The sequence below is a fragment of the Pituophis catenifer genome, unplaced genomic scaffold (assembly GCF_029215685.1).
Source record: "Pituophis catenifer annectens isolate HBS135680 unplaced genomic scaffold, rPitCat1.0.hap2 SCAF_3, whole genome shotgun sequence".
Taxonomy (NCBI): domain Eukaryota; kingdom Metazoa; phylum Chordata; class Lepidosauria; order Squamata; family Colubridae; genus Pituophis; species Pituophis catenifer.
The window spans coordinates 174544194-174570068 of record NW_027256883.1 but is presented as its reverse complement, the minus strand read 5'-3'; the positions used below and the strand labels follow the sequence as shown (position 1 = coordinate 174570068).

General features: G+C 35.9%; 2 protein-coding genes across 2 annotated transcripts in view; one reads left to right on the top strand and one right to left on the bottom strand.

Moving 5' to 3' along the window:
* The window catches only part of LAMB3 (laminin subunit beta 3), a 65395-nt gene extending 60759 nt beyond the window's left edge, over positions 1-4636 (top strand). Inside the window, exons 19-22 of the mRNA XM_070939803.1 lie at positions 553-694; positions 920-1096; positions 2258-2411; positions 4261-4636. Coding sequence (XP_070795904.1) covers positions 553-694; positions 920-1096; positions 2258-2411; positions 4261-4400 — 613 coding nt within the window. The 3' untranslated portion in view covers positions 4401-4636. The remainder of the gene's footprint in view (positions 1-552; positions 695-919; positions 1097-2257; positions 2412-4260) is intronic.
* Positions 4637-5712: 1076 nt separating this feature from the next.
* The window catches only part of CAMK1G (calcium/calmodulin dependent protein kinase IG), a 32290-nt gene continuing 12127 nt past the window's right edge, over positions 5713-25875 (bottom strand). Inside the window, exons 3-12 of the mRNA XM_070939804.1 lie at positions 25321-25395; positions 21803-21941; positions 20840-20963; positions 16956-17031; positions 14488-14600; positions 13815-13893; positions 10684-10771; positions 8618-9030; positions 7359-7492; positions 5713-5886 (exon numbers count right to left, since the gene is read on the bottom strand). Of these exons, the coding sequence (XP_070795905.1) occupies positions 7402-7492; positions 8618-9030; positions 10684-10771; positions 13815-13893; positions 14488-14600; positions 16956-17031; positions 20840-20963; positions 21803-21941; positions 25321-25395 (1198 nt within the window). The 3' untranslated portion in view covers positions 5713-5886; positions 7359-7401. The remainder of the gene's footprint in view (positions 5887-7358; positions 7493-8617; positions 9031-10683; positions 10772-13814; positions 13894-14487; positions 14601-16955; positions 17032-20839; positions 20964-21802; positions 21942-25320; positions 25396-25875) is intronic.

Here is a 25875-nt window from a genome sequence, read left to right as displayed (position 1 = left end):
TGCAAAATCCCTATTTCCTCCCGATCAGTGGCGACTCAGGAGGCAGAGAATAGATAGGGGCAGGGCCAGTTATAGGTGGTATTTACCAGTTCTCCGAACTGCTCAAAATTTCCGCTAATGGTTCTCCAGAACTGGTCAGAACCTGCTGAAACCCACCTCTGAGATAGTTTAATACAAAACCCATAAGTTCCTTTAACTGGATTTATCCTTCTTGATTATGTATTATACTAACTGAATTGAAACATACAGTACGTACGGAAGCATATAATAGCATGAGGAGTGCTATGGGAAACTATCTAATATTCTTAGTGGTAAATCTTTCTTTCAGATTACATCTTTTCCTGACTGCTCCCTGTAGATTACAAAATTTATCTATTAATACTATTTCAATGGTGCTAAAGCTTTTATCTCTACTTTTTTGGAATCTGTAATGTTATGCTGCTTTTTTATTGTATGGATTCATATTCTGTTCAACAGGTCATCGTTATATATTACCTATAGAATGACATCTTTTTGAAAAGAAAGCAACATTTCTTTATTTCTTTCTTTAAGGAACCAGGCCAGTACTATTGAGGGAAATGTGGATGATGTGCTGCAGAAATTGAAACAAGGAGAAATAGCACTTCAAGAAGCTGAACTTACCATTCATGACTCTGCTTTTCCCCTCCAGCGTATACAAAATCGCCTTGATGAAGTAAGTGCTTTATGCTTAGATTCTGACATTGAACATCTAAGTTGTTCACTCTAAACCAGCCTGCTCTCCTTTCATATTGATAAACCTCCATTGTTTCCTAGAATAGTGGTTCCCTTAGCTGATTACTTTATTACCTTAATAGAATATTTCTTGTTTATGTAACCATTATTTTTTTTTAGGGATGTTTATAAAATTTCTAAAAAGTTTCATCTTTGAAATGTTCAGATCCAGACTATCCTCACTCCAGCTCAGGAGAATGTGAGGGACATCACTAATCAATTGGATAGCTTCACTGAGACAATTGTCCAGTTAAAGCACAAGGCAAACCAGAATCAGTTATTGGCTGCAGATGCTCAGCAACAAGCAACAGAAGCCCATGCGCGAGCAAAAACCACTCAGCAGGTATGGAAATAAGAAATTACTTTAGTGGGTTGCATGCTTTAAGCTACAGTATTGCTCAGCCAGCCTGTCTCAGTTAACCATAAGACTTTTCAATGACATTGGCTATTCACTCTAATGCAAAAGTCCCCAACCTTCTTAGGCCAATAGTCCCGTTTGCATTTTTTTAGAACATACCCTGTACAGTCTCAGAAAATGCCCATTACAGAGTCACATGACCAATCATGCCATACTCATTCAGCCAAGGACAAACTCTGAAATTACTTCTTGCTGTCTCTCTCAACTTTCATTTTATTTGTTTTTCAGTACAATGACAACCTGCCTTGCCAAGATTTGTTTAATTATAGGTTTAAAGAATTGATATTGAAGAACAAACAGAATTTGTTCATTACAATTATAATTTAACCTGATTCTCTAACATGACACCCTTGGATAACAATGTTCCACCAAGTCGTCTTCCTCTTCCTCCCCCTCCCCCTCCCCCTCCCCCTCCTCCTCCTCCTCCTCCTCCTCCTCCTCCTCCTCCTCCTCCTCCTCCTCCTCCTCCTCCTCCTCCTTCTTGCTAGATTCCATGTCCTACCTGAGATTATTTAAATTACAAAAGGAGGAAAGATAGCATGTGGCAAGGGAAATTAAGAGTCTTTGGCTTCTCATTATTTCCACTGATGCCCAGAGGAATATCATAGGTCCCAGAGAAATTCTTTGCAAATAAAAATGGTTAATGACTTGGATATTTGCCTTGTCAAACTTTGTTTGATTATATTCAATAAAACAATTGATTATTGAAGAACAAACAAAACCTGTTCATGGAGGCATGGATTTGGCTTGGGAATAGGAGGGAAAAAGAAAACTCTTCAAAATGGACAAACTGGAATATATCACAGTGAAAAGAAGGCATGTTCTGTGGAGCCAGGAGAAATCAGAAAACTGTTGTGAAAAAGAATTACCACTTTCTGAAGAAGAAAAGGAATAGGCAAGAGGGAAAAGCAGTGTTTAATAATCTGACACACTTATAAATGGAACGCTGATTAAGTAGAATGCTATCTAACATCATGTGATCTCAGGTTTAGAGATTTGGAGTTGGGAATTCTGATGTTATCTACTCAATATATCCATTGGAAGTTTGACTAGTTCTCATTTCCCTTTCTCTCCCCTCCTCCCCAGGTTTTTGAACAATTGAATGGCAAATACATGGATCTGAAGAGGCGAATGGGACAAGGGTCAAATTTAGGCATCCAAGGTGACCGAATTCAAAGTGCCCACACAGAGGCCAACACATTGTTGAATGAAGCATTGAATATGATGGCCAAAATGGCTGGTAAGGATTACTTGCATGGCAATTCTCCAAATCAGAAATGACCTCACAATTCTTATCTTCATTGCCTTGGGATTCCATACAGGATTGCAGATTTTAAAAATAATATCAAGGTTCTTCTCTGATAAATTAACCATTGAACCTCAGCATATATAATATTGCAGAATTTCATGCATAATAATTTCATTTAATCAATTTCATATCAAGTATATGTGGACATAGATGCACTTTTCACATTAAAATCTGGATACATCATTTCTGGTCTACTGTAAGTAAGCTACAGGATTTTATAGAGAGACAGAGATGAAAAGCTATTATAGTGATCCTGTGAGGCATTTCAGCTTGCCCTTTTAATGGAATGGACATTCAGGAAGAATATAAATACTGTGTTATACAGATTTGTGTTAACAAATCACAGATTTGTTCCATAATAATGGCTTGCCAAGCCAACTTTTTGATGCTCTATTTGGACACTTAAAGCTTTCAGTTCTAATAACTTTGCTCAATATGTTTTGGGAAGCAGCCAGCATGTAGACAAAATGCTCTGACTCCTGTGGCAGGTGTAGTATGAATAACCAAGTGGCTCAAAGCCAGAGATATTACAGTGTTACTGTTACTGTTTTCATTGATAAAACTGTACTGCTAATGAATGTCTTTCATTGAAGGTGCCTCTCAGAGCCAGAGATTTAGCAGCTGGCTGATGAGAGGCAGTTACTATTGCTCAGAGTTGGCTGAATGCAGTGAGGAATGTTGATGTTATTAAATAGGCCACCAGACAATTTCTCATGCAAAACATGATGAGAATACATTTAACAGTGCTGGCTGACGTCAATGTCCACATTCATTTAGTCCTATCAGAAGGAGATGAGACTTTTTCAGACAGAAAGGCTAAACTGATTTTGGATGCTATGTGACAGATAGCAGTTCCTTAATATTGGGTCAGGTTCTGCCAATCATTTAGGGAAGCTGAATTAATTTCTTTATAGTTATTGTTATGGGCAAGAAAAATATGGTATCTAGATGGAAATAGAGCTATGGATAATTTACTTTGCTTCATAAAACAACAGATAATGCCATATAGAGGATTTACTATATAAATACTTATAATTAATTGGTTGAGTAATCTGAGTTCATCTAGATGTTAATGGCAAGATTAATACTAGAACAGCAATCAAGAAGTAAACAATACCCCAATCAAGAAAGTATCAACTCAGACCAATAAGCTAACCATAAACAACAGCCTAATCAAGGAACCACCAAGAACCCTCCCACAAACACTAACCAGGCAAGCCACTAGCATATAAAAAGAGAGCAAACCCTACTCCTTTCTTGCACTGATGACATTACCTAGTTTGGTAATGAAATGCCTACAAGAAAGCAACCAACCTCAGTGAACCCCAAGGACCCCACAGTTCAACCCTGAGTTGCAAATATTCTGTTCTGTGATGTTCTTCTTTTTTTCTCATTTGAGTGTGAGCAATTCTACTGATATTTGTTTCAGCAAAATTCAGCAAAATCAGAAAACTAAGCAGGGTACCCTATTCATAGAATTTTACAATCTTTCATATAAATATCAGTAGAATTGTTCTCATCTAACATTCAATACAGGATAGTTAGGGATTGAGGTGGTGGAACAGATCTACAAAGAATAAGAGGGAGGGGCAAACATGTGCATAGTTTTTGCATATGGGGTGCTTTATTGGATTGAACAGACATTGCATGAAAATAATACATGTTAAAAGATGTTATAGAAAAACAGAACGGGCTAAATGGTCACCTATATAATGTTATCATGAATTAAAGAGGAAAAATAGTTTCTTTGCATCTAACTTATTTCTGTTTCATTCCTCAGCTTTAGAAACAGAACTACAGGAAAGTAACAATGCCTTCATCCTCAAGTCAGCCAGGTTGGAAGGCCTGGAAAAAAAGGTGGAAACAATTCGTGATCATATCAGTCAACGAGCTGCATATTATGTCAGTTGCACAGATTAGAACAGTTTCTTCTCCTTTCCCGATGAATCCATTCCTCTGTCTAATTTATCAAGATTGCTTTCTTCATATCTGCAAAGAAAATATTTCCATCTTTTATTTTAAAAAGCTAGCTTTGAAATATTGCTATACGTTAAGCTTTAGGGGGAAAAAACAGAAATGGGTATACTAATTTATTTGTTGTAGCACTCCAAGACTCCCTTATATTTAAAATTAATCTCTTGAATTCAAATGTTGTTGATAGCGTTTTTTTTTTTAAATTGGAAGATATACTTTTGCATAAATTCTATCCAAGCAGAATCTGGATTCAAGCAAGATTAAGAAAGCAATATAAATAAACAATGGTGTCTGTTTCTTAGATTTCATAGCCCATAATAAAACTTTTTATCTTTTTATCCACCACTAGTTCTTTTTACTAATACAAAATAGCTGTTTGCAGATAAACCACTGGTAGTCCTCAATTTACAACAGTTCATTTAGTGACAGTTCAAACTTACAATGGCACTGAAAACAATGACTTATGACTGTTTTTCACAGTTATGACCTTTGCAGCATTCCCATGGTCACGTGATCGAAATTTAGATGCTTGGCAGCTGGTTCACGTGATTTCCTTTTGGGACCTTCTGAAATGCAAAGTCAATGGGGAAGCCAGATTTACTTAGCAACTGGGTTACTAATCATACTAACTGCAGTGATTCACTTAATATCTGGGGCAAGAAAGGTCATGAAATGTGGCAAAACTTGCTTAACAAATGACTCACTTAACAAAAGAAATTTTGAGCTCCATTGTTTAAATTGGGGAACTACTTGTACTGCCAGAAACAAATCTGATACTGAGAGATTGGGGACCTGATCAATAAATAACTATCAGGCATTTAAGAACCGACAAACTTTATTGAACGATGTATATTACATGTACAATTCTAGAACTGACAAGCAGAAATTAATGAATGAAGTAGAGACAGTGCCCCCTTCCTTCCTGTGGAATCAACTCATGCAAACTGTGCTGGAACAAATGGCAGTGTCAACAAGCACTCTGAGCAAATTGCTTCTGTATTATGAATTAAAGGGCCACAAGCAAGCCAGCATGGGATATTTTCTGCTTCAACCAACTGCTCTAATGGACTCAACACAAAAACAACACTGCACCCTTTGCAATTGCTCTTTATTCTACTAAACAAGCACAGATGTACAAACATGTATCCCCACCCTCCCGATAAAGGAAAAAGAAAGAGTTTGATCGTGTTTATCCACTGATTACAGAACCTTTCTTTTAAGAATTGTTTTCCAGTTTATATGAAACAACCCTCTAATATTTCAAGATAGTTGAACATATGAACTCTCAGTTCTATGGATGTGCTTTATAGAAAATATCGGCTATGGGCATCTAGGAACACAATCCTCCATGGCATTGTTCAAAGCAGGCCTTCCTTTTCTGCATCATTGATATTTGATGGTCAGTTTTCAATAGGAGTATCAAGCAGCCCTTCTGAAAAGAGAGGAGAAAAATAGAACTCATATGATGTGCATCTTATTGGAAAAAAAGTTTTCCAGGAAATCTTGGTTTCCTTTAAAAAAAAAAAAAAAGATTTGTAGAGATTTATCGTTCTTACCTAACAGATACTGAACTTTTGTGAAGAAAGTAACTTGGCAAAAACTACTATATAGTTTTATGCATAATATAATAATTTCCAAACAAAAATTGTTTTCTGTTTGCATTTTCTTATTAAACTAAATTAATTAGCAGAGTTACAATACTTATTTATACTATTATTAAAATGATAACTATAAAGTCTCATAAAAATCAATTTTGTTTTTTTTAACCTGCAGTTATTTTATTAGGTCATAGAAGAGCATACACTAACATCAATAAAAATTACCATTATTTCAGTGAAATCTATAAAAGATATCTAAAAGATAGTGTTGCTTACACAATATGATATTAAAATAGTAATATCTATATATAAACTTAATATTGAAACTATAAGTGGTGAAAACAATATATAATATAAAATATAATCATATAATGGGAAAATAACAATTTGTTAGTTCATGTAGCTATCCGGAACAAGGCACATGCTAGATAATTTTATGGCCAGTGATGGAATGTAGCAAGCTGGATTTCAAGAAGGGAAGATGTATTCCAGAGAAATAAAAGACAACTTGGTCCAGATATTTTGTGTGAGAGAAATAGGGTGAAGACAGCTAATTCCTAATAGTTCTCAGAGTATATGTTAAATGCAGACAGTAGTGTTTAGTCTGGTAAGATTCTATCTATAGTTGTGGAAACAATAAAGAACTCATCTTGGAAGAATCACCATGTGTCATTCTTGGTTTTTAAATCTGACATGGCTTCTGGTTGATAGTTCTTTTATTATTAAGATTTCAAGGATGTTTCCTAGTCTATAGAAATGTGTATCATTTGAGAGAGAGCTTGGGGAAAAAATACACCCTCCATTTTAGAAGAGGTGTATTAATGGTTAAAAAAAAAAGGTGTTATGCTTTTGGAACAATTAGAGACTCGTTGGGAAACATATATGAGAATATGACTCTTTATTGTGCTGTTCACTTCCATTCTCTACTAAGATACTTATAAATAAATATGAGAGAGAGAGAGATCTGTCAATCAAATAAAACAAACTATGAATAGCATAGGTAGTTAGACCTGCATCTTTTGGTACAGTGCACATTTCTGCAAAAAGATACATGGTCTCAGGGTAGCTGATCATTCAAGTTTGGTTTTTCCTGCCTTGTCCTGCATCTACTCTGCCATCTTGGACAAAGTAGTCCTGACATCTCCTATTGAAGGCTGGGGTGCATACTTTTCTGCTGACATGACAGTAAAGACATTTCCTTGCTCTGCACTCAGCATAATTGGGAGATCATGAAATGGTAGCAATATTTAAATGCTTCACTATTCTTTGCTAGAAAAGTGGACGTGAATTGCATGCATATACTTACCTGTAAGGTATATGTTTTATACTTATGGTAGGTTTTTTTTCAATCACATTACCAAGCAAACACCAGTTGGCCCACTGCCAAAATAGGTGTGATTAGTGGCTTTGACTGGAACAATGACTTCTGAGTTGAAGTGACTGAGTTTGAAAGAGAAGATTGAAAGGAAAACAAAGCTAACAAAGCTTGTTATTTTTTGCAATTAGTGTATGATGTATCATTACAGACACATACTACACACACACACACACACACACACACACACACACACACACTGCAACCTACATATTGTACATGATCTAACCAATGGCTTGGAAAGGTGATGCAAACTACTATCCATTACATAAGATGCATATCTATTCTGCTCACTGGAATTCAACAGGATTAATGCAGTACAAATGGAGTGACTCATCTATTTGACTTTCTGTTCTGAATCTTCCTCCACTATGCATTCAGTGATACTATATGTGTACTGCAAAGATTTCACATTATGGAGGAAGATGGCAATGTATATTTAGACCATGCTTTTTTCATCCTGACCTTTTCATGTAGACAGATAAAATCATAATACAACTGTCGTTGAATTGATGAATGCAATCATAGAGCTTCACATAATTATGGTTATGAGATATGCCTATCAGCATAGTTCATTTTAGACTATACTTTCAGATTTAATTGGTCAGTTACCTTCCATAAACTCTAGCTAGCATTTAATGGCCAGAGATTTTTAGTCTAAAAATAACTGGATCATAATGCTGTTTCTTATTTTTTCTTATTAAACATTGTATTGTTATACAAGGTTATTATTATTTTATTATGTTCTTTGTTCCTGATTTTTCATTTACTTACTACAACAGTTGTTTCTGTTACTGTTATATCACAAATTCCCTTGATTGAACAAGTAGAATAAAGGAAATGTATGCATTTCAAAATAAGTGAAATAAAAATTGCTATGTTCCCTAATCCACATTCATTCATTCATTCATTCATTCATTCATTCATTCATTCATTCATTTATTTAATATTTCTGAACCACCAATCTTCGTCAAAGAGGGATTTTTACTTTTCATCTCTTCCTTTCCTGATGGCACATTACTTACACTAGCTCTCTCAAACATTCGCCAAATGTTCAAATATGCTGACACCCCAATTATTATAATATCTAGACAGTGTAACCAACAATTAGAAATAGCAGATTGGGAAAGCTATTGAAATCTCTACTTGGCCATTAGAAACTTAGTTTGACTGTCCCAAAGGGCACTTACTGTGTCTTGGCATCTCTTTTTATGAGTACTGCTTCTGAGCAAAAAGTCGCCTTCACTTTGTCACGCATCCCACCTTCTGGAGTACAGCTAACTGAAGGTCTGCTTGGATGACTCTGGCTGTCTATTGTAGTTACAGAAGTCATATGGACTGATGTGCCCCCCGGGTTATCTAAATATTTGCTTTCTGTCTTCTTGGCATGTAGGTCACGAAGATCTGAAGTATTCTGATAGGATAATACAGGGATCAAATTCTTGGTGTCTTGACTTGATTGTTCCTTGTAAGTAATGGATGATGTATTAGGCTTTGATGGAATTTGTACTTGTACTTGGCTTTTGACATTGTCCTCTGCATGATGACCATTCATGTGTAGTTTCTTCATATGATGGACCACAGCTGCAGCATTGAAGGCTTGCTAGTAAAGGAGAAGATGATCAGATTTATGAGAATTATATACTTGTAGTTCTCTACAAAACCAGACTAAAGAAAGCTATGTTCATAAACTGCTGCTGAAAATTTACCTAGGGAGATTTACTTGGAAACAGACCTCATGTTCTTATGATCTCACTAGTACTCCATTCACTATAAGTAAAAAGTAACAAGGAAACTTAGCTGATACTATATTTTTATGAATATGGTATGAATGCTTGAGAATGATGTACAATAAAACAAAGGTAGACAAATCATGAAGCAGAAACTATAGGCAGCTCTATACTTATTTTTGTCTGACCCTTTAGTGACTTTTGAAATTTGATCAATGTAATTCAGGTCTATATTTTATTGTTGTTACACCTCTTGTGGAAGAGTGTTTTAACAGGAATTTGGAATCTACTCTGACATGGCACAGCTAAAAACAGATTTCCCACTATTCTCAAAATGAAAAAAATGGGCTTAAAAGTACTCTATGACATCAAAATGCTCCCTGATGCCCTGGCAGTTAAAATAAATGTTTACAAACTTGCAACTCAGTTACAAAATATTTTGTCTGTCCCTGCAACAAAAATTTACAAAAGCGCTTGGAATAAACGCAGTACAATTTTATGCAAGCTTGTCTGAGATCAAATAATCCTATGTTCAATGGAGCTTGCTTCCTATTAAGGGCATCTAAAATTTACTTATATCTCTTATCTCTATCAATTATCAAATCCAAATAACTCTGGGTAACTCACAATACACTGAAGAAATAATATGTAATAAGAACCCTCCGCCCCCAAAAAATAACCTAAAAAAGGAGAAAAGGAACAAGCATCCAATGGTCCCCCACCCACCCATTTCTGCAGTCTAAATGATGCAGTGAAGATGTCATATTTTTTTCAAGAGAGATAGATCTTTTGAAATTGATGGCAGCCTTTTCTATTTGCTACCCTTTATATAAAAGATAAAGATTTCCCTTGTCTGGTCATATCCAGACAAGCTGTAAGCCATATCCATATCCATTTTTGCTGTAAGCTGCCCAGAATCCCTTGGGAGTTGGGCGATAAATTAAATTAAATTAAAATATCCAACTCTAGGGGGGGATGTTCATCTTTATTTCTTGGCAGAAGAAGCCTTCATTGTCTGAGGACAGTTTCTGTGGTCATGTGGCCAGCATGATTCTATGCCAAAAGTGCACGGAACGCTGTTACCTTCCCACCAAAGTGATACCCATTAATCTACTCACATTTGCATCCTTTTGAACTGATAGATGAGTAGGAGCTGGAGCAAGGAACAGGAGCTCACCCTGTTGCACAGGGCTCAGGTCTTGACCTTGGGCTGCCAGCTTTCCAGCTGACAAGCTGAGCATCTTTAACCACTGAGCCATTGTGCCCCCACCCTTTACATAACAACCCTTAATATATAACCCTTTATATAACAAATTGCCAAATATTTCTGTATCCACTGAGGAAATTCATTTTATACTTTGACCCATATGACACACCCAAAATTGTATTAAATGCGTAGTTACCTGGGTAGTATTATTAAATGGGGGCTTTTGGAGTGAGAGCCCTAATGGAAATTTTATCTCCATGCTCCTGATAGAAGATCCCAAGAGCAAGAAATCCCAGGACAGCAACATCAGGTTACTTACCTTCCACTTGCTTTTTGCAAAATTTTTTTGGATCTGTACACTGACAGATGGATAGATGTCACAGTAGAGGGCCGTGTTTCCATCAATCCTGCAAATTAAGTAAGAGGAGAACAGGCATGTAGACAGATGGTGTTTGTGAGGGATACATTTTGCATTCTTGTAACTTCTAGCTGACATCTTTCTATGTATGAGTGGATTGGGTTTGTCTCAAAAAGGTACTTTTGCATAGGCAACAAGTTTTGATTGTACTGCAGAGACAACTGGATTGTACTTGATAAAATGACTTGTATCACCTTGAAGCCTTCACCTGCGTTTCCAGGAACCAGCAGAGATTTTTGCATGCACTATTGGGAGGTAGGGAAAGCTCAAGAGTAAGGCAAAGTAAAATAAGTGGGTATTTTTAGTAGACTGTTCTACTTTGTAAAATTTCAAAGCATTGCTAAAGTGACTACCCCTTTGAAGCTTTGCACAGTTCCAAGAACAGTTATTATGCCAGATGCAAGTATTTTTTTAAAATGTTTTTGATTTTGTATAGGCTGACTCTTCCAGAACCGTTTAATAGAATAGAATAGAGCTAGCTGGAAGGGACCTTGGAGATCTTCTAGTCCAGCCCCCTGCTCAAACAGGACAACCTATACCATTTCAGACAAGTGTCTGTCTAGTCTCTTCTTAAAAATTTCCAGTGATGGAGCACCCACGATTTCTGAAGGCAAGTTAGTCCACTATTAGGAAGTTTCTCCTTAATTCCAGATTGCTTCTCTCTTTGATTAGTTTAAGCCAAGATCCTGACGAAAATTGTACTTACATGTATCATAAGGTGATTGCCTATGTTATTTAATATTAAACTTATTGGATTTCCTTCTCAGCTTTTTGTAGAATTTTCTTTTTTCTGTGACCATCCTTTGATGACTGCAGAATATGTTAATGCCCATTTCTACTTTCTATTTCACTTATCTTTTCAGTCATGAGTGAAGACTGTCATATTATTCATCTTGCTAAGACTAAAAAGGTCTACCATAACAGCCAGAAATTCTATTTACCATCTATTAAAGGTATACATTAGTTAATTGAACTATTATGGCTGACCACAGTGAGTATTGAGTAGGGAATCATCACTTAGTGCCATGTCATCTCTTACATATAATTTCAGTAAAGGCATATAACAGAATACGAGAATTGTAAGGGATTTTGGAGGTCTTTTAGTCCAATCCCCTGATCAATCAGGAGACCCTATACCATTTCAACATATGGCTGTCCAATCTCTTCTTAAAAATCTCTAGTAATGGAGCATCCACAACTTCTGGAGGCAAGGCATTCCACTGGTTAATTGTTCTCACTGTCAGGAAATTTCTCCTTAGTTTTAGTTGATTCTGTCCTTGATAAATTTCCATCCATTGCTTCTTGTCCTGCTTTCAGGTGCTTTATGTCAGTCCCTCAGATATTAGAACACTGCTATCATGTCATCCATAGTCCTTCTTTTCACTAGACTAGACCTATCCAATTCCTGCAACCATTCTTCATATGGTTTAGCTTCCAGCCCCCTAATAATCTCTGCACACTTTCTAGAGCCTCTACATTTTTTTATATCATAGTGACCAAAACTGGATGCAATATTCCAATTGCAGTCTTACCAAGGCATTATAAAGGGGTATTAACACTTCATGTGATCTTAATTCTATCCCTCTATTAATTGGTTTTTTGGTGGCTGCAGCACACTGCTGTCTCATATTTAAGTGATTGTCCACTAAAATTCCTAGATCCCTCTTGCAGTTACTGCTGTTGAGCCCGATATTCTATACCTCTGCATTTGTTTTTTTTTGCTTAAGTGTAAAACCAATTTTTTTCACCATTGAATTTCATTTTGTTAGCTAGAACCCAGTGTTCAAGTCTGTCAAGATCCTTTTGAATCTTGAGCCTGTTTTCTGGGGTGTTAGCTATTTCTGCCAGCTTGGTGTTGTCTGCAAATTTGATGAGTTCCCCTTCTATCCACTCATCTCAATCATTTACGTATGAGGATTTTGAAGAGTGCTGTGGCTAAAACAGAACCTTGGTATATGGCACTGCATACTTCTCTCCATGTAAATGGAGTTCCATTGAGGATTACACGTTGAGTGCAGTTTGTCAGCCTGTTATAAATCCATCTAGTAGTGATGCTGTCTATCCCACATTTTTCTAACTTACCAAGATGTAGGTTGCAATCTAATTTGTCAAATGCCTTACTGAAATCCAAGTATATTTGGCCATGGCATTTTGCTGCTCCTCTAATTTAGGTACTTTGTCAAAGAATGCAGTACGATTTGTTTGGAATGTTCTCTTTTTGACAATTCCATGTTGGCTTCTGGTTATGACTTTGCTTGCTTCTAGGTGTTCACAGATCTGTTGCTTGACTATCTTTTCCAGGATCTTCCCAGGTATAGATGTCAGGCTGATTGGTCCATGGTTTCCTGGATCCATTCCCCACCCCCCTTTTTGAAGATGGGAACCATATTAGCTCTTTTCCACTCCTCTGGTAGTTCTCCATTGCTTCAGGATTTTTGAAAGATATGGTTCAATGGTTCCGAGATCATGTCTGCCAGGTCCTTCAGAACTCTGGGATGTAATCCATCTGGTCCTAGTAGCTCTGTTTTCACCCTGCTCCCCTTTGCTATCTTCTCCCATTAGTGAATTGTTTCCTTGACTTTTTTCTTGTTTTTTACATGTTAAAAAAACTTTTATTTATTTTTTGCAAGTCTTAGTTCATTATGCAATCATGCTAGTTTCTGCTTGGATTCTTATTTTTCTTTTCCCATGGTATTGTGCTGGACTGGGCTTTTATAATCACATTTGTCAGAGTTCCCCAAACTTCTTGAGTTATTTTGCCCTTTAAGATTTTCATCCGTGTAATCCTTCCCAAGCTCTCATTAAGTTTGTTGAAATCAGCTCTTTTGAAGTCTAAGACACCTAAGGTCTAAAGCATATAATAGCTTCCTGTGCACATTGTCCTCCATACTAATTAATTCAAACAAAAATATCAGAGAAGTCAATTATATTTTATGATCCACTGCTAATTCCACGTGAATACAATTACAAAACTTCTCATTGTATCACAGAATTGCACTTTTAAAAAAATGCAATAACATTATTAATCTCACCAGGGATGCCTGAGGGCTTTCTCACAGGTAAGTCTCTTATTTGGATCCTTCTCGAGTAAATGAGAAATGAAATCTTTGGCTGTTTAAAAGGAATAAAAAGAGAAGGAAACAAAGAAAGTGGCTTTAGCACAAAAGCCAGAAGCCAAAACCAATCTGCCAGAGCATTAGGTTTGAGTAATAGGGATCAAACTGATGACATGCACCTCTAGCCAATATAAAAAGATGGCAATGAGTTCCAAAACATGTGGATATTATTAGAATCCCCAAATTGTTTCTTCTAAAAAGAGCGTATACTTAAGATTCATTGTATCAATTTATTTTCAATTATTCAAGCAAAATCTATTAGAAACAAGGAGACATCTGATAATAATCAACATGATTAATTGTGCTGCAGGTTCTGAAAGAACATCTGCACCTTCAAATGCTTCAATGGGATACAGCCTCACAGAACATCTTGCATATGCTTGCAACAGCTTTTATCTCCTGCTCAGCCACGCACGCACACACATCTATCAAAACCATGGCAGAGCAGTTCCAGGAATCAGAGCAGTTTCCCCAAATCATTAAACACATACTTTACAAAAGCTCCTGACTACTCAATAGTTGCCTAATTACGGTATATACTCATCTGTAGACACAATTCTAGCAGAGATTTTCCCAGGCTTACAAATACCTGATTCAGAGATATCATCCCAAAATGGAGAGTCAAATTCGAAGTATCCTTCTCTGATCTTCTCAAACAATTTGGACTCTGTTTCTTCATAGAAAGGAGGGTATCCACACAGGCTAAATTAAATTGGAAAAGAGAGACAAAAAGACAAAAGACATTTATATTCATTTTCTGTGCAAATTCAAAAAGATTGATCAGTAGATAGATATCTAGTATAAAGCAATTGTGAACTATACTCATTGTAACTATAGCTCATTGTAACTATAGTCCAAAATTATAAAAGAGAATGAAAGGTTCCAGGAGCTCATACTGGATGTCAGTTGCCAATGGAACAGGCAAGTTTCTACCCAAATATAATTATGCTCCAGAGAAGAAAGAACATTGGCTTTTGAATAACATGTATATAGCCTTATAGATGGCATCTTAGTATTAAGCCAGATTCGGTGTTCATCATAAATTAGAGTATATCCTTGGAACAGATATCTTCAAACTAATGCCTTCAGGTTTTATTGGGTTATTCTCATCTAGGCGGAATTGATGGACGTTGTAGTCAATAATAGCAATAGCAATATTACTTAGACTTATATACTGCTTCACAGTGCTTTACAGCCCTCTCTAAGTGGATTACAGAGTTAGCATATTGCCACCAACAATCTGGACCCTCATTTTACTGACCTTGGAAGGATGGAAGGGTGAGTCAATCTTGAGCCTGGTGAGATTCGAACTACCAAACTGCAGTCAGCTGACTGTCAGCAGAAGTAGCCTACAGTACTGCCTTCTAACCACTGTTCCACCATGCCTCTTAGAGCAGGTTCCTCAACATTTGGGGGTTACTGAACATATCTGACATTTTGAAAGCAGGTCATAGGTGTCCCATCTAGGAAGGATGGAAGGCTGAGTCAACCTTGAGCCTGCTGGATTTGAACTGCCAAATTGTAGTCAGCCGGCAGTCAGCACTGCACCACCATGGCTAATGTGTGTGAAAACTCTCAGCCAGGGAAAGTTGACATTCTTGAGAAAGAAGGAAAGAAAGGAAGAAAGAAAGGAAGGAAGGAAGGAAGGAAGGAAGAAAGAAAGAAAGAAAGAAAGAAAGAAAGAAAGAAAGAAAGAAAGAAAGAAAGAAAGAAAGAAAGAAAGCCTAGCCAGTGTTCTTGAACCTTCCTTCCTGGCCCTTTCTCTTCAAATTTCATTTTGGTGTAGCTGCTGTAATCAGTTAACTTGATTAGTTCATCAAATTAACAAAGTTTATGACAGGCATCAGTGCATATTCCTGATGCATTGTCTGCTGACAGTTTCTTAGATTGCATAATTCTCTGCCGAGGTTATTTGAGTGCTGTCACTATGCAGACATAAACAAACCAAAGAAATAAATAGGCCAAGGTGAGATTAGTCTGCCTGTTTGTCTGTCTCTCCCCCACCATCCATCTATAAATATTTGTAATAAATTGGATTATAAATGGAAGAACGAGTTTCATCTAGTGGTTAAGGTATCAGACTAGAAACCAGGAGACCCTGAGTTCTAATCCAGTTTTAGGCATGAAAACCAGCTTGGGGGAGTTTGGACCAGCCACTTCTCTCAGCCCATAATGTCAGGCTCAGCGACCAAGCTAGTTATTCAGTTCCTGTTGTTACTAATGGACCAACACTTGTTTGAGCCAGAAAATAAAGCAGACCTTACACTTATGGAAAAATGCTAGGAAAAAAAAATGAATGGTAAATAGAGTATAAACAAGTTCATCTAGTTTATAGTGAAGGAGCAATTTATAATAAAACTTTTTCATAGAAGGAAACACTCCAAAATTCCTATATTTGAAACCAGTTTTTAAAAAATCATAATAGGGTACAACAACCAGAAAAATTATGACAAATAGAAACCACAACAACACAGCATTAATCAAAGACCTGAACATGTACAGTAGATAGGTCTTCAGTTTGTACTGAAAATTTACAGGGCTAAACACTGAACTTGGGGAAGTGGGAGTTGGATGGGAAATTCCATTGTTGTAATACATATGCCAAGAATACTTTCTCTCAGATTAATGTAGTAGTAACACTAAATTGGTGTTTCTCTCCTCTCCTATCAACCCCCAAGAGATCATAAACTTTATAAAACTTGTTACAAAAACAAGCAACCAAGTAGAACTAGGTAGTTCAGTGGCTAAAACACTAAGCTTGTCGATCAGAAAGGTTGGCAGTTTGGCGGTTCGAATCCCAGGTCTCCTGCGTCAGCAGGAGGTTGGACTAGATGACCTCCAAAGTCCCTTCCAACTCTGTTACTGTTACACAAGATCCTAAAATACAGTGAAGAATAATTATTGTTTTCTTTTTACTCTTAATAGGCCACTATGGGTTAATGCTTTTTTGCTACTTTTTATCTGGGTTTAGCATGCTGTTAATATATCTTTTCTAGGGACTACATAAGACTTTTGAAGGACATTAGCAAATTTGCTGTAATTCACAGATTATCTTACAGGATGTAGGTAATAACTCCAATTGACCAGCAATCCACAGCTTTGCTGTATGGCTTTTGTTCTAACACTTCTGGAGCTGCAGTGAACAAAGAACAAAACCCAAATTACCAGTGATCTGACCAACTCATCTTTGAAAAATTAATCAACTCTATATTATCTCAATTTTTTTTTTTTGCTTTAATTTATATGCCGCCCTTCTCCGGAGACTCAGGGCGGCTTACAATGCGTTAAGCAATAGCCTTCATACTTTTGTATATTTATACAAAGTCAGCTTATTGCCCCCACAATCTGGCTCCTCATTTCACCTACCTTTGAAAGGATGGAAGGCTGAGTCAACCTTGAGCCTGGTGAGATTTGAACTTGCAGTAATTGCAAGCATCAGATGTTAATCTGTTAATAACAGTGCTTTAGTCCACTGTACTACAGGCTCTATTTTGGTGTAGCAGGGCACAAAACAAAGAAAAATAGCATGCTTGACACAAGCAATGACACACGTTATTTATTCTGGAAGGCTGAGCAGTATAATATAGGATACACACATGTATATCACAGACTAGCTGTGGAATGTAGGGCAATGTAATATTTGTTCAAATTGTAATATATTGACATAGCCCTACATAGTATATATTCTTCATATCTCTTATAGATCGTGAGCAAGTTTTGTTTTAATCAGTACTCCATAGCATAGCTTCAATTCTATGGATAAAGACTTCAATTTATGCATATTTATATAAAGCAGAATTTAATCAATGAGTTTCAATAGATATTTCAAATATTGTCTAAACATATGAAATGAGTGGTTTTTGGATCACTTATGTTTAGGTTCTACGCATTAGTTACTATGCTTGCAACAGACTTTACACCTATTGTATGTGAAGTGTTTATTTCATAATCTGTCCCAATCACATAGAGGATTCCATTTGCATATACAGTTGCATACAATGGGATTCTGACAAAGGAGAGGACTTGAGATAGCCCACAAGTGCTCCAGAGACCTGCTCCTGACAAGGAGTCTGCAAAGTAACAATCTCCAATGCATTTAAAGTTCTAGGAGATGAGTAAATAGTTGTCTTGTTCAAACCACATTCATTACAGAATAAAGGCATTTGCAGATGATCTGGTTGTTACCCTATCACAACCAATGGAATCAATAATCCTGATGAAGGACATTATACAAGACTATGGTAAAGTTTCAGGTTTTAGACTGAATTCAAAAAAGACTAAAATGATAGCTAAAAACATGACACAAGATCGTAAACATGAGCTTGAAAGGAGGGCAGGTTTTGAGACTGTACCTAAGGTAAAATATCTAGGAGTTCAGGTTGCAGAATCAAACATGAAATTGTTTCAAAATAACTATGAGGTGTTGTGGCGAGAGGTGCAGAAAGACATGGAGACTTGGAAAAAACTGCAGCTGTCTCTACTTGGAAGAATAGCAGCAGTTAAGATGAACATTTTGCCAAGATTTCTTTTTTTGTTTCAAATGATTCCGGTGCTTAAAAGTGATAAACAATTGAAAGTCTGGCAAACTGGACTCAATAAGTTTGTCTGGAACGAGAAAAAGCCGAGAGTGAAATTGAAAATTATGCAAGATGTTCCAGAAAGAGGAGGTCTTAAACTTCCAAACCTACAGTTATATTATGATGCAGCAGCTTTAACTTTAACAAGTGATTGGTTTGGAAGTAAAAAGGCTGGAATATTGAATGCAGAAAGTTTTGATCTTGAATTTGGATGGCATGCTTACTTATTTTATGATGACAAAGTTGACAAAGTATTTAAAAGTCATATACTTAGAGACTCTTTGATGAGAGTTTGGAAGAAGCACCGACTCAAATGGGATTATAAAATACCGCTATGGCTGGATCTTGGTCATACCTTGTGGAATACAAATATAATGTCACTCGGGGGGTTTTTATACAAAGAGGTTCTTTTTACAGATGCGGGCAGATGGCAGCTGAAGACATTGCAGACACTGTTGGACGAAGGGATTAATTTAACTTGGTTACAATATAATCAATTACAATTGAGATGGAAAGAGGACCAAAAAACTGGTATTATGTTGCATGAGGAAGAATTGGTTAGACATATAAAAGAGAAAGGTCCAATGCATATCAAAAGGCTTTATAATGTTTTGCTAGAAAGGGATTCAGAAACTGAATTAATTAAAGATTGTATGATTAAGTGGGCACAAAATTTTGAAGAACCAGTGATGTTGGAAACATGGGAAAAAATTTGGGTTCAGAATGTTAAATTTACACAGTCGCAGAACCTGAGGGAAAATTTCTATAAAATGTTTTATAGATGGCATTTAGATCCCAAAAAGTTGTCATGTATGTACCCTAATGTTCAGCCAAAATGTTGGAGATGTGAATGTTTAGATGCTACGTATTATCATGTTTGGTGGACCTGTAGGAAAGTTAAGGCTTTTTGGATAAAAATTTGGTGGGTCATGCAGAATGTTTTGAAGAAAAAAATTCAATTCTCTCCACAATTGTTTTTATTGGGTATAGTTAAGGGTTTTACATCGGGTGAAACAAAATTGATATTGTATATGATAACAGCAGCAAGATTGTTGATAGGTAAATATTGGAAAAATGAAGCTTTGCCCACTATTGAGGAATGGACTTTGAAGATGGCCAGTTTTGCAGAGATGGCGAAGATTTCAGCATACTTAAAAGATTGTTCACAAGAGACTTATGAATGGGAATGGAAAAGGTGGATAGAATATGTTCAGAACAAATATCAAACTAGAAAGTATCAAATAGCTTTTATTTGAAAATAATGTATTAGAAATATTTTAATGTAATGAGGGTAAAAAGAAAAACTATACAGGGGAGGGAGGGGTTCAAGTTTTTATATAAGTGTCATATTAAGGGGTTTTTTTTGTGTTTTTTTTTATCTTTCTTTACCAGTTATGAGTATATTATACGGAAGTCTGGGGGGAGGGGAGGGTTAGGGAGGGTTAGGGAGGGTTAGGAGGTTGGGAAGTTTGGGGGTGGTGGTGGTGGGGGGAAAAGGGGTGAAAATGTAATTGTAAAACTTTTGCAATAAAAAAAAAACAACCACATTCAGCGCCATCGAAAGGACACTGGGATTACATATTTTCTAATCACTTTCAGAAATTGCCCATTAATTGTTTTTCACTATCAGAAACTTAATTTTCTAATCAACAAATTTTACAGCACCAGTGAGTTTCCTACAAATCTTAGCAAAAGAAGTATTTAAGTATTTCATTTTTTTCTCTGGAATAAACAACAAAACTTTGATTTTAGAAAGTTAGAAACAAACCAAAGATGCTACGGAATAGGAACAAACATTACCTGACATGATTGAGATTGATTTAAAAGTGGATTTAAAAATGACACAGGAAAAGATTTTTTATTAAAAAACCTGACTGTCTTAATAATGAAAAAGGATATACAAATAAATTCTAGAGCATTATTTAAAGGGATTAAAGATCATGCCTGTTCAAAGTAAAAGGAGGAACAGAAAACTGATTTATTGGATCAAAGTTAAAATAGATCTTATTATTACTCGTAACCCTTAATGGGCTTTTGCTGACATCAGGAATGAAATGATAGTACTTTATGCATTTATTCATAGATAAGAGATGAGATATGAAAAGAAAAGATCATCTGTTGTATTATTAAAAAAGGTGATAAGTTAATAAAATTGTTCATACTTGTGATGAAGAGGGGAGACCTTAATATATTTCTTTTCTTTTTCTTTACTATATTATTTTTTCTTTTCTACTTTTCTTTTTTCTGCACTTTCTATTTTTTCTTTTTTTCTTTTCTTTTTTAGTTTGTTTTATTTTTTATTGTTGTGAATTGTAATTTTTAATAAAACAACAATTTAAAAATTATTTCCATTTTCTTATTTACCAACATATCCTGGAGTTCCACATGCTGTAGACATGATGCCATTCTGTTCCATTTTAGACAAACCAAAATCTGTTATCATAATTTTGGAGTCCTCTTCTGGAGTTAGGTAGAGTAAATTTTCAGGCTATGGATAAGAAGGTAAAAATTAATTATCTGACATTCAATATCTGAATACAGGTGGTCCTCAACTTACAACCATTAGTTTAGTAACTGTTCAAAGTTATAAAGTGATTTATGGCCATTTCCCACACCTATGACAGCTGCAGCATTCCCATGGTCATGGGATCAAAATTTAAATGCTTGGTACCTGACATGTATTTATGATGATTGCAATGCAGGATCATGTGATCACATTTTGTGACCTTCTGACAAGCAAAGTCAATGGAGAATCCAGATTCACTTAACAACTGTGTTACTCAGTCTGATTCACTTAATAATTATGGCAAGAAAGGTCATAAAATGGGGCAAAACTCACTTAACAATGGAAATGTTGGACTCATCTGTGGTCATAAGTTGAGGACTACTTGTAATTTTTTTTGGTAGATAAGATTGCTGTAATGAATCTAGATCAGGAGTGTCAAACTTGCATCATCACGTTATCATCATGTGACATATCATGACTTTTTTCCCCTTCGCTAAAACAGGGGTGGGCGTGGTCAGTGTGTGATGCATCTAGCCTGTGGGCCATGAGTTTGATGTACCAAGAGCAGAGTATGCAATTTTAATTTGTTGTGCATATAGTTGGTCTGAAGTTGGGGAATAAAAAGTGCAATAAATGTATTTTGTTTAGAAAAGAATAATATAAGACATAATATTCTCATGCCCATATTCTTCCCAACTCTGCATATTAGGAGGCAGGTGGGATTAAAAAAAAAAACCACTGCAAATTCATGGATACTTGCATGACTTGTACGTTAGGTAAAATACACCAAAATCTGAATATACATCATTAAAGAAAAATACCTTTAGATCTCGATGTACTATCCCATTTCCATGAAGATAATGCACTGCTTCCAGAACTTGCTGAATTACAATACTAGCATCCTTTTCAGTGTAAACACCTCGTTCTAAAATACGGTCAAATAATTCTCCTCCAGACACACTGTGCAAAAAAATTCAGTTTGGATTACATGCTGATGTAGAGAGAATCTTATTGGTTTAACTTCTCTATGCTCCATTTCTTGTGTTAATCTATATACAGTGCCAAATAGGTTTATTTACTGGTAACACTGGGAAATGTTGTACCTCTTACATGCTTTGTTTGTAATATGAATGAGATTATAAACCCAGACACTAATCTGTAGAAGTAGGACCTGTTGGTGAGTCACTTCTAATTCTCAGGTTGGAAAAAATACTCCTGTAGAGCTTCAGTGCAAGCAATAATGACCAATTTACATATGAAGTCATAACATAAATAAACACATTTAATTCTCAACTTCACCACTAAACAATTTGAGGCTTCAGTTAGAAATAAATTGCAAGTGCTGCCCTTTGGGTCTGTATCACACTTGGATCTGCAAAGAAAAATTGATTGCTTATAATACAGGACAAGACATATTAAACACAGTTAAGCCTTAGACCAGGCAATGCTTGTGCCTGTCTCCAAATGACTAAGATCTGTTTTCATCAAATCTGGCATATAAAGAAATTCCTTCTTGCCTGATGTAATTTACTAGCATATAATTAGCAGGAAATATCTTCATTAGATGAATTTACTTCCAATTCAGCATTGAATACAGAGTCTGGTTTATTGCTAACAAGGAAACCTATTTTTCTTTTTGAATGCTCAGCATACAAAAGTTAGATATTTCCTCATTAATTCCTTCCTCTTCTGAATGTGAGTGAAATGGTACTTTTGTTTAGGATCCTACTGTCATGCTACTTTAGTTAGGATCCATCTGCCTGCTGTGTAGAAATCCTCCCACTCATGGATGTTATGTTGCATAATTCTTAATATTCACTATTGGCCATCCCTTTTACAAATTAGATACCAAGTTCTTCTCATTTCTCTTCTAAATCTTGATGGGGCTTGTAGGGGGTTGGGTGTGGCTGGGAATGACACTGGAAGTAAGGTTCAGCTGCAATGGAGGAAAGAAGCAGAGACGGATACACACAAACATTCCCAGTAATTTCCTGGGCCCAAACACACAAAAAATGAGGTACTTGCTGATTCTTTTCCATTCAAGCACCTGTCTGGTTCAAAGCTCAAAACTCCCTTTACCAGCAGATTCTTTTCCATTCAAGCACCTGTCTGGTTCAAAGTTCAAAACTCCCTTTACCAGCAGTGCCAAGTGGGCAGAATCTGAGAGCAGCACCCCAGACAAAAAAGTCTGGTGCCATCTGGGTGAAGTCTTACTCGGGCTAGGTCAACTGACCAGGTTGATCTCAGACTTCTGGCTAGGTTGCCAAATTGTTATAAGTATTTAAGGTCCCAATCCAAATTGGGATTTTGCAAGAACAAATCAGAATAAAATGCAGACATGCTACTTGAAAAGGAAACTTCATTTGAGACATAAACCCTTGAAGGTAGACTACAAGATTGGGGTACAGAAACTGGGAATATTTATAGGAGACATCTGAGACATAGTCTTTTATTGTGTGTGTGTGTGTGTGTGTGTGTGTGTGTGTGTGTGTGTGTGTGTGAATGTGAATATGCCCTCTGTAATATTTATACTTTGCTGAATGTAGATCTGTTTGCCTTTGATATGTGCCTATGTGTTGACTTTGGTGCTACTTCTGTATACCTAGGGAAACTCTGTACTGTGTAAGGTTTTGTTGGTATGCTATTATTTGCTCAGATTAATTAGTTTAGCCTGGTCATTAATTATCAGAGAAAGAAGTAGATCAGTGATCTTTGCAATATGATTTTCTAGTTTTGGTTACCTGTGGATCATAAAAACGATCAAAAAGCGGGTCAGAGACAGTGTAGGAATAATGTAATTTTGATTTAAAAATACTTTTCATACTGTTATTAACAGTATTTTCTTCATTCTTTACAACACCTAAACAAACTATTATAAAAAAAGAAGCTGCTTGCATGGCTTTATATATTTGGGCAATACATTTTTAGAACCATCCCTACCAGGAAAATATTTTTTCTTTATCGCAAGACTTAGATGGGTTGGACTGCAACTAGAGTGCAAAAAGCTTGACTATATTATGAAATTCCAAGATGAGTTCCCTTGATGAATTTATTTTGGAGGAACAGTTTGAACCACTTAGGTGGAAGAGATAGAGTGGGAGAGAATCTTCAACTGCTTGAGTTTTTCTGGTGCTTTAAAGTCAAGTGCAGGAAGAACAAGCAATTAATAAACAACAAATAAAATAAAGCCATTAAAAAGAATCCCAAGAAAGAAAAAGAGAAAGCAGAACCTCTCTTAGATCTTTTATATGTTAGACTATGATACATAGATGTCATCTGCACCTCTATAACTGTCTGGTTTGGTTCTGCAACCCAACAAGACAGACACAAACACAGACTTCAGAGGATAATTAGAACTTCAGAAAAAACAATTGCTACCAAATTGCTTTCCATTGAGGACCTGTATACTGCATGAGTCAAAAAAAGGGCTGGGAAAATATTTACAGACCCCTCACATACTGAACATAAACTGTTTCAACTCCTACCCTCAAAACGACGCTATAGAGCATTGCACACCAGAGCAACTAGACCCAAGAACAGTTTTTTCCCAAACGTCATCACTGCTAAACAAATAATTCCTTCAATACTGTCAAATTATTTATTAAGTCTGTACTACTATTAATCTTCTCATCGTTTCCATCACCCATCTCCTTCCACTTATGACTGTATGACTGTAACTTTGTTGCTTGTATCCTTACAATTTATATTGATATTGATTGTTTCCTGATTGCTTATTTGTACCCTATGACTATCATTAAGTGTTGTACCTTATGATTCTTGATGAACGTATCTTTTCTTTTATGTACACTGAGAGCATATGCACCAGGACAAATTCCTTGTGTGTCCAATCACACTTGGCCAATAAAGAATTCTATTCTATTCTATTCTATTCTATTCTATTCTATTCTATTCTATTCTATTCTATTCTATTCTATTCCATTCCATTCCATTCCATTCCATTCCATTCCATTCCATTCTATTTTATTCTATTCTATTCTATTCTATTCTATTCTAGAACCTAAGAAATCAAGGGCAAAAATAATCAGATCAACAATATAAAGTAGTCTAATTTATTAGAAACCTTTTATTCTAAATTGTTACGATAGTGTTTTACATTTTTTTATAGTTTTATCTTACACAAGAATAAAAACAGAGATGTTTGCAATGCTTCCATAAAAAACAACACCTTTCCCACAGTGTTACCAGACTGTTTAATTCCACTTTTTACAATCTCGTGTGACTTAGATATATTCAGCTATGATTCTCAAAAGCTACTGACTTTTGCCTGGGAGAATTGTGCAACATTTGTTTCTTACATAATGTAGGTGTTGATACTTACAGCTGCATTACCAGGTAATAGTGAGTTGTACTTTCATAAATGTCCTCAAGTGTTACTATGTTGTCATGCTTTATTCTGCAACCAAAAACAGAATGCAATATGGATCTGATGTAATAAGAGATCATTAAAAAGCAAGCTAATATTCACCCCTCTTTTCTGCCAGATGTTTTTCATTCAGATTGAACTCTGGTACTTTCATTTAAGGAACAAACACGTATTTCAGCTTCTAATAACAAGAGATCTATTTTCCCCACTACTATTTGCCATACACTCATGGAAAGAAAAAAAAGAACATTATAAAATATGTTTTCTCTTTTTTAGAAATTGTACCCTTTCTACAAGAATGTGGCTGGGCTTTTTCTTATGTTCCATACACTATTCTGAAGGAGGCAAGATTTAAAATTTCTTACTAGTATAGCTTTCTTAAAATATTTTATTCTAAAAACAAATTCTCACATTTTATTTCTTCTGCACTCATAATAATGTAAATATACTTGAAGGATCAGACTGAAGATCTACCTAAATCATAATTTTCAATTATAAAATTAAAATTCA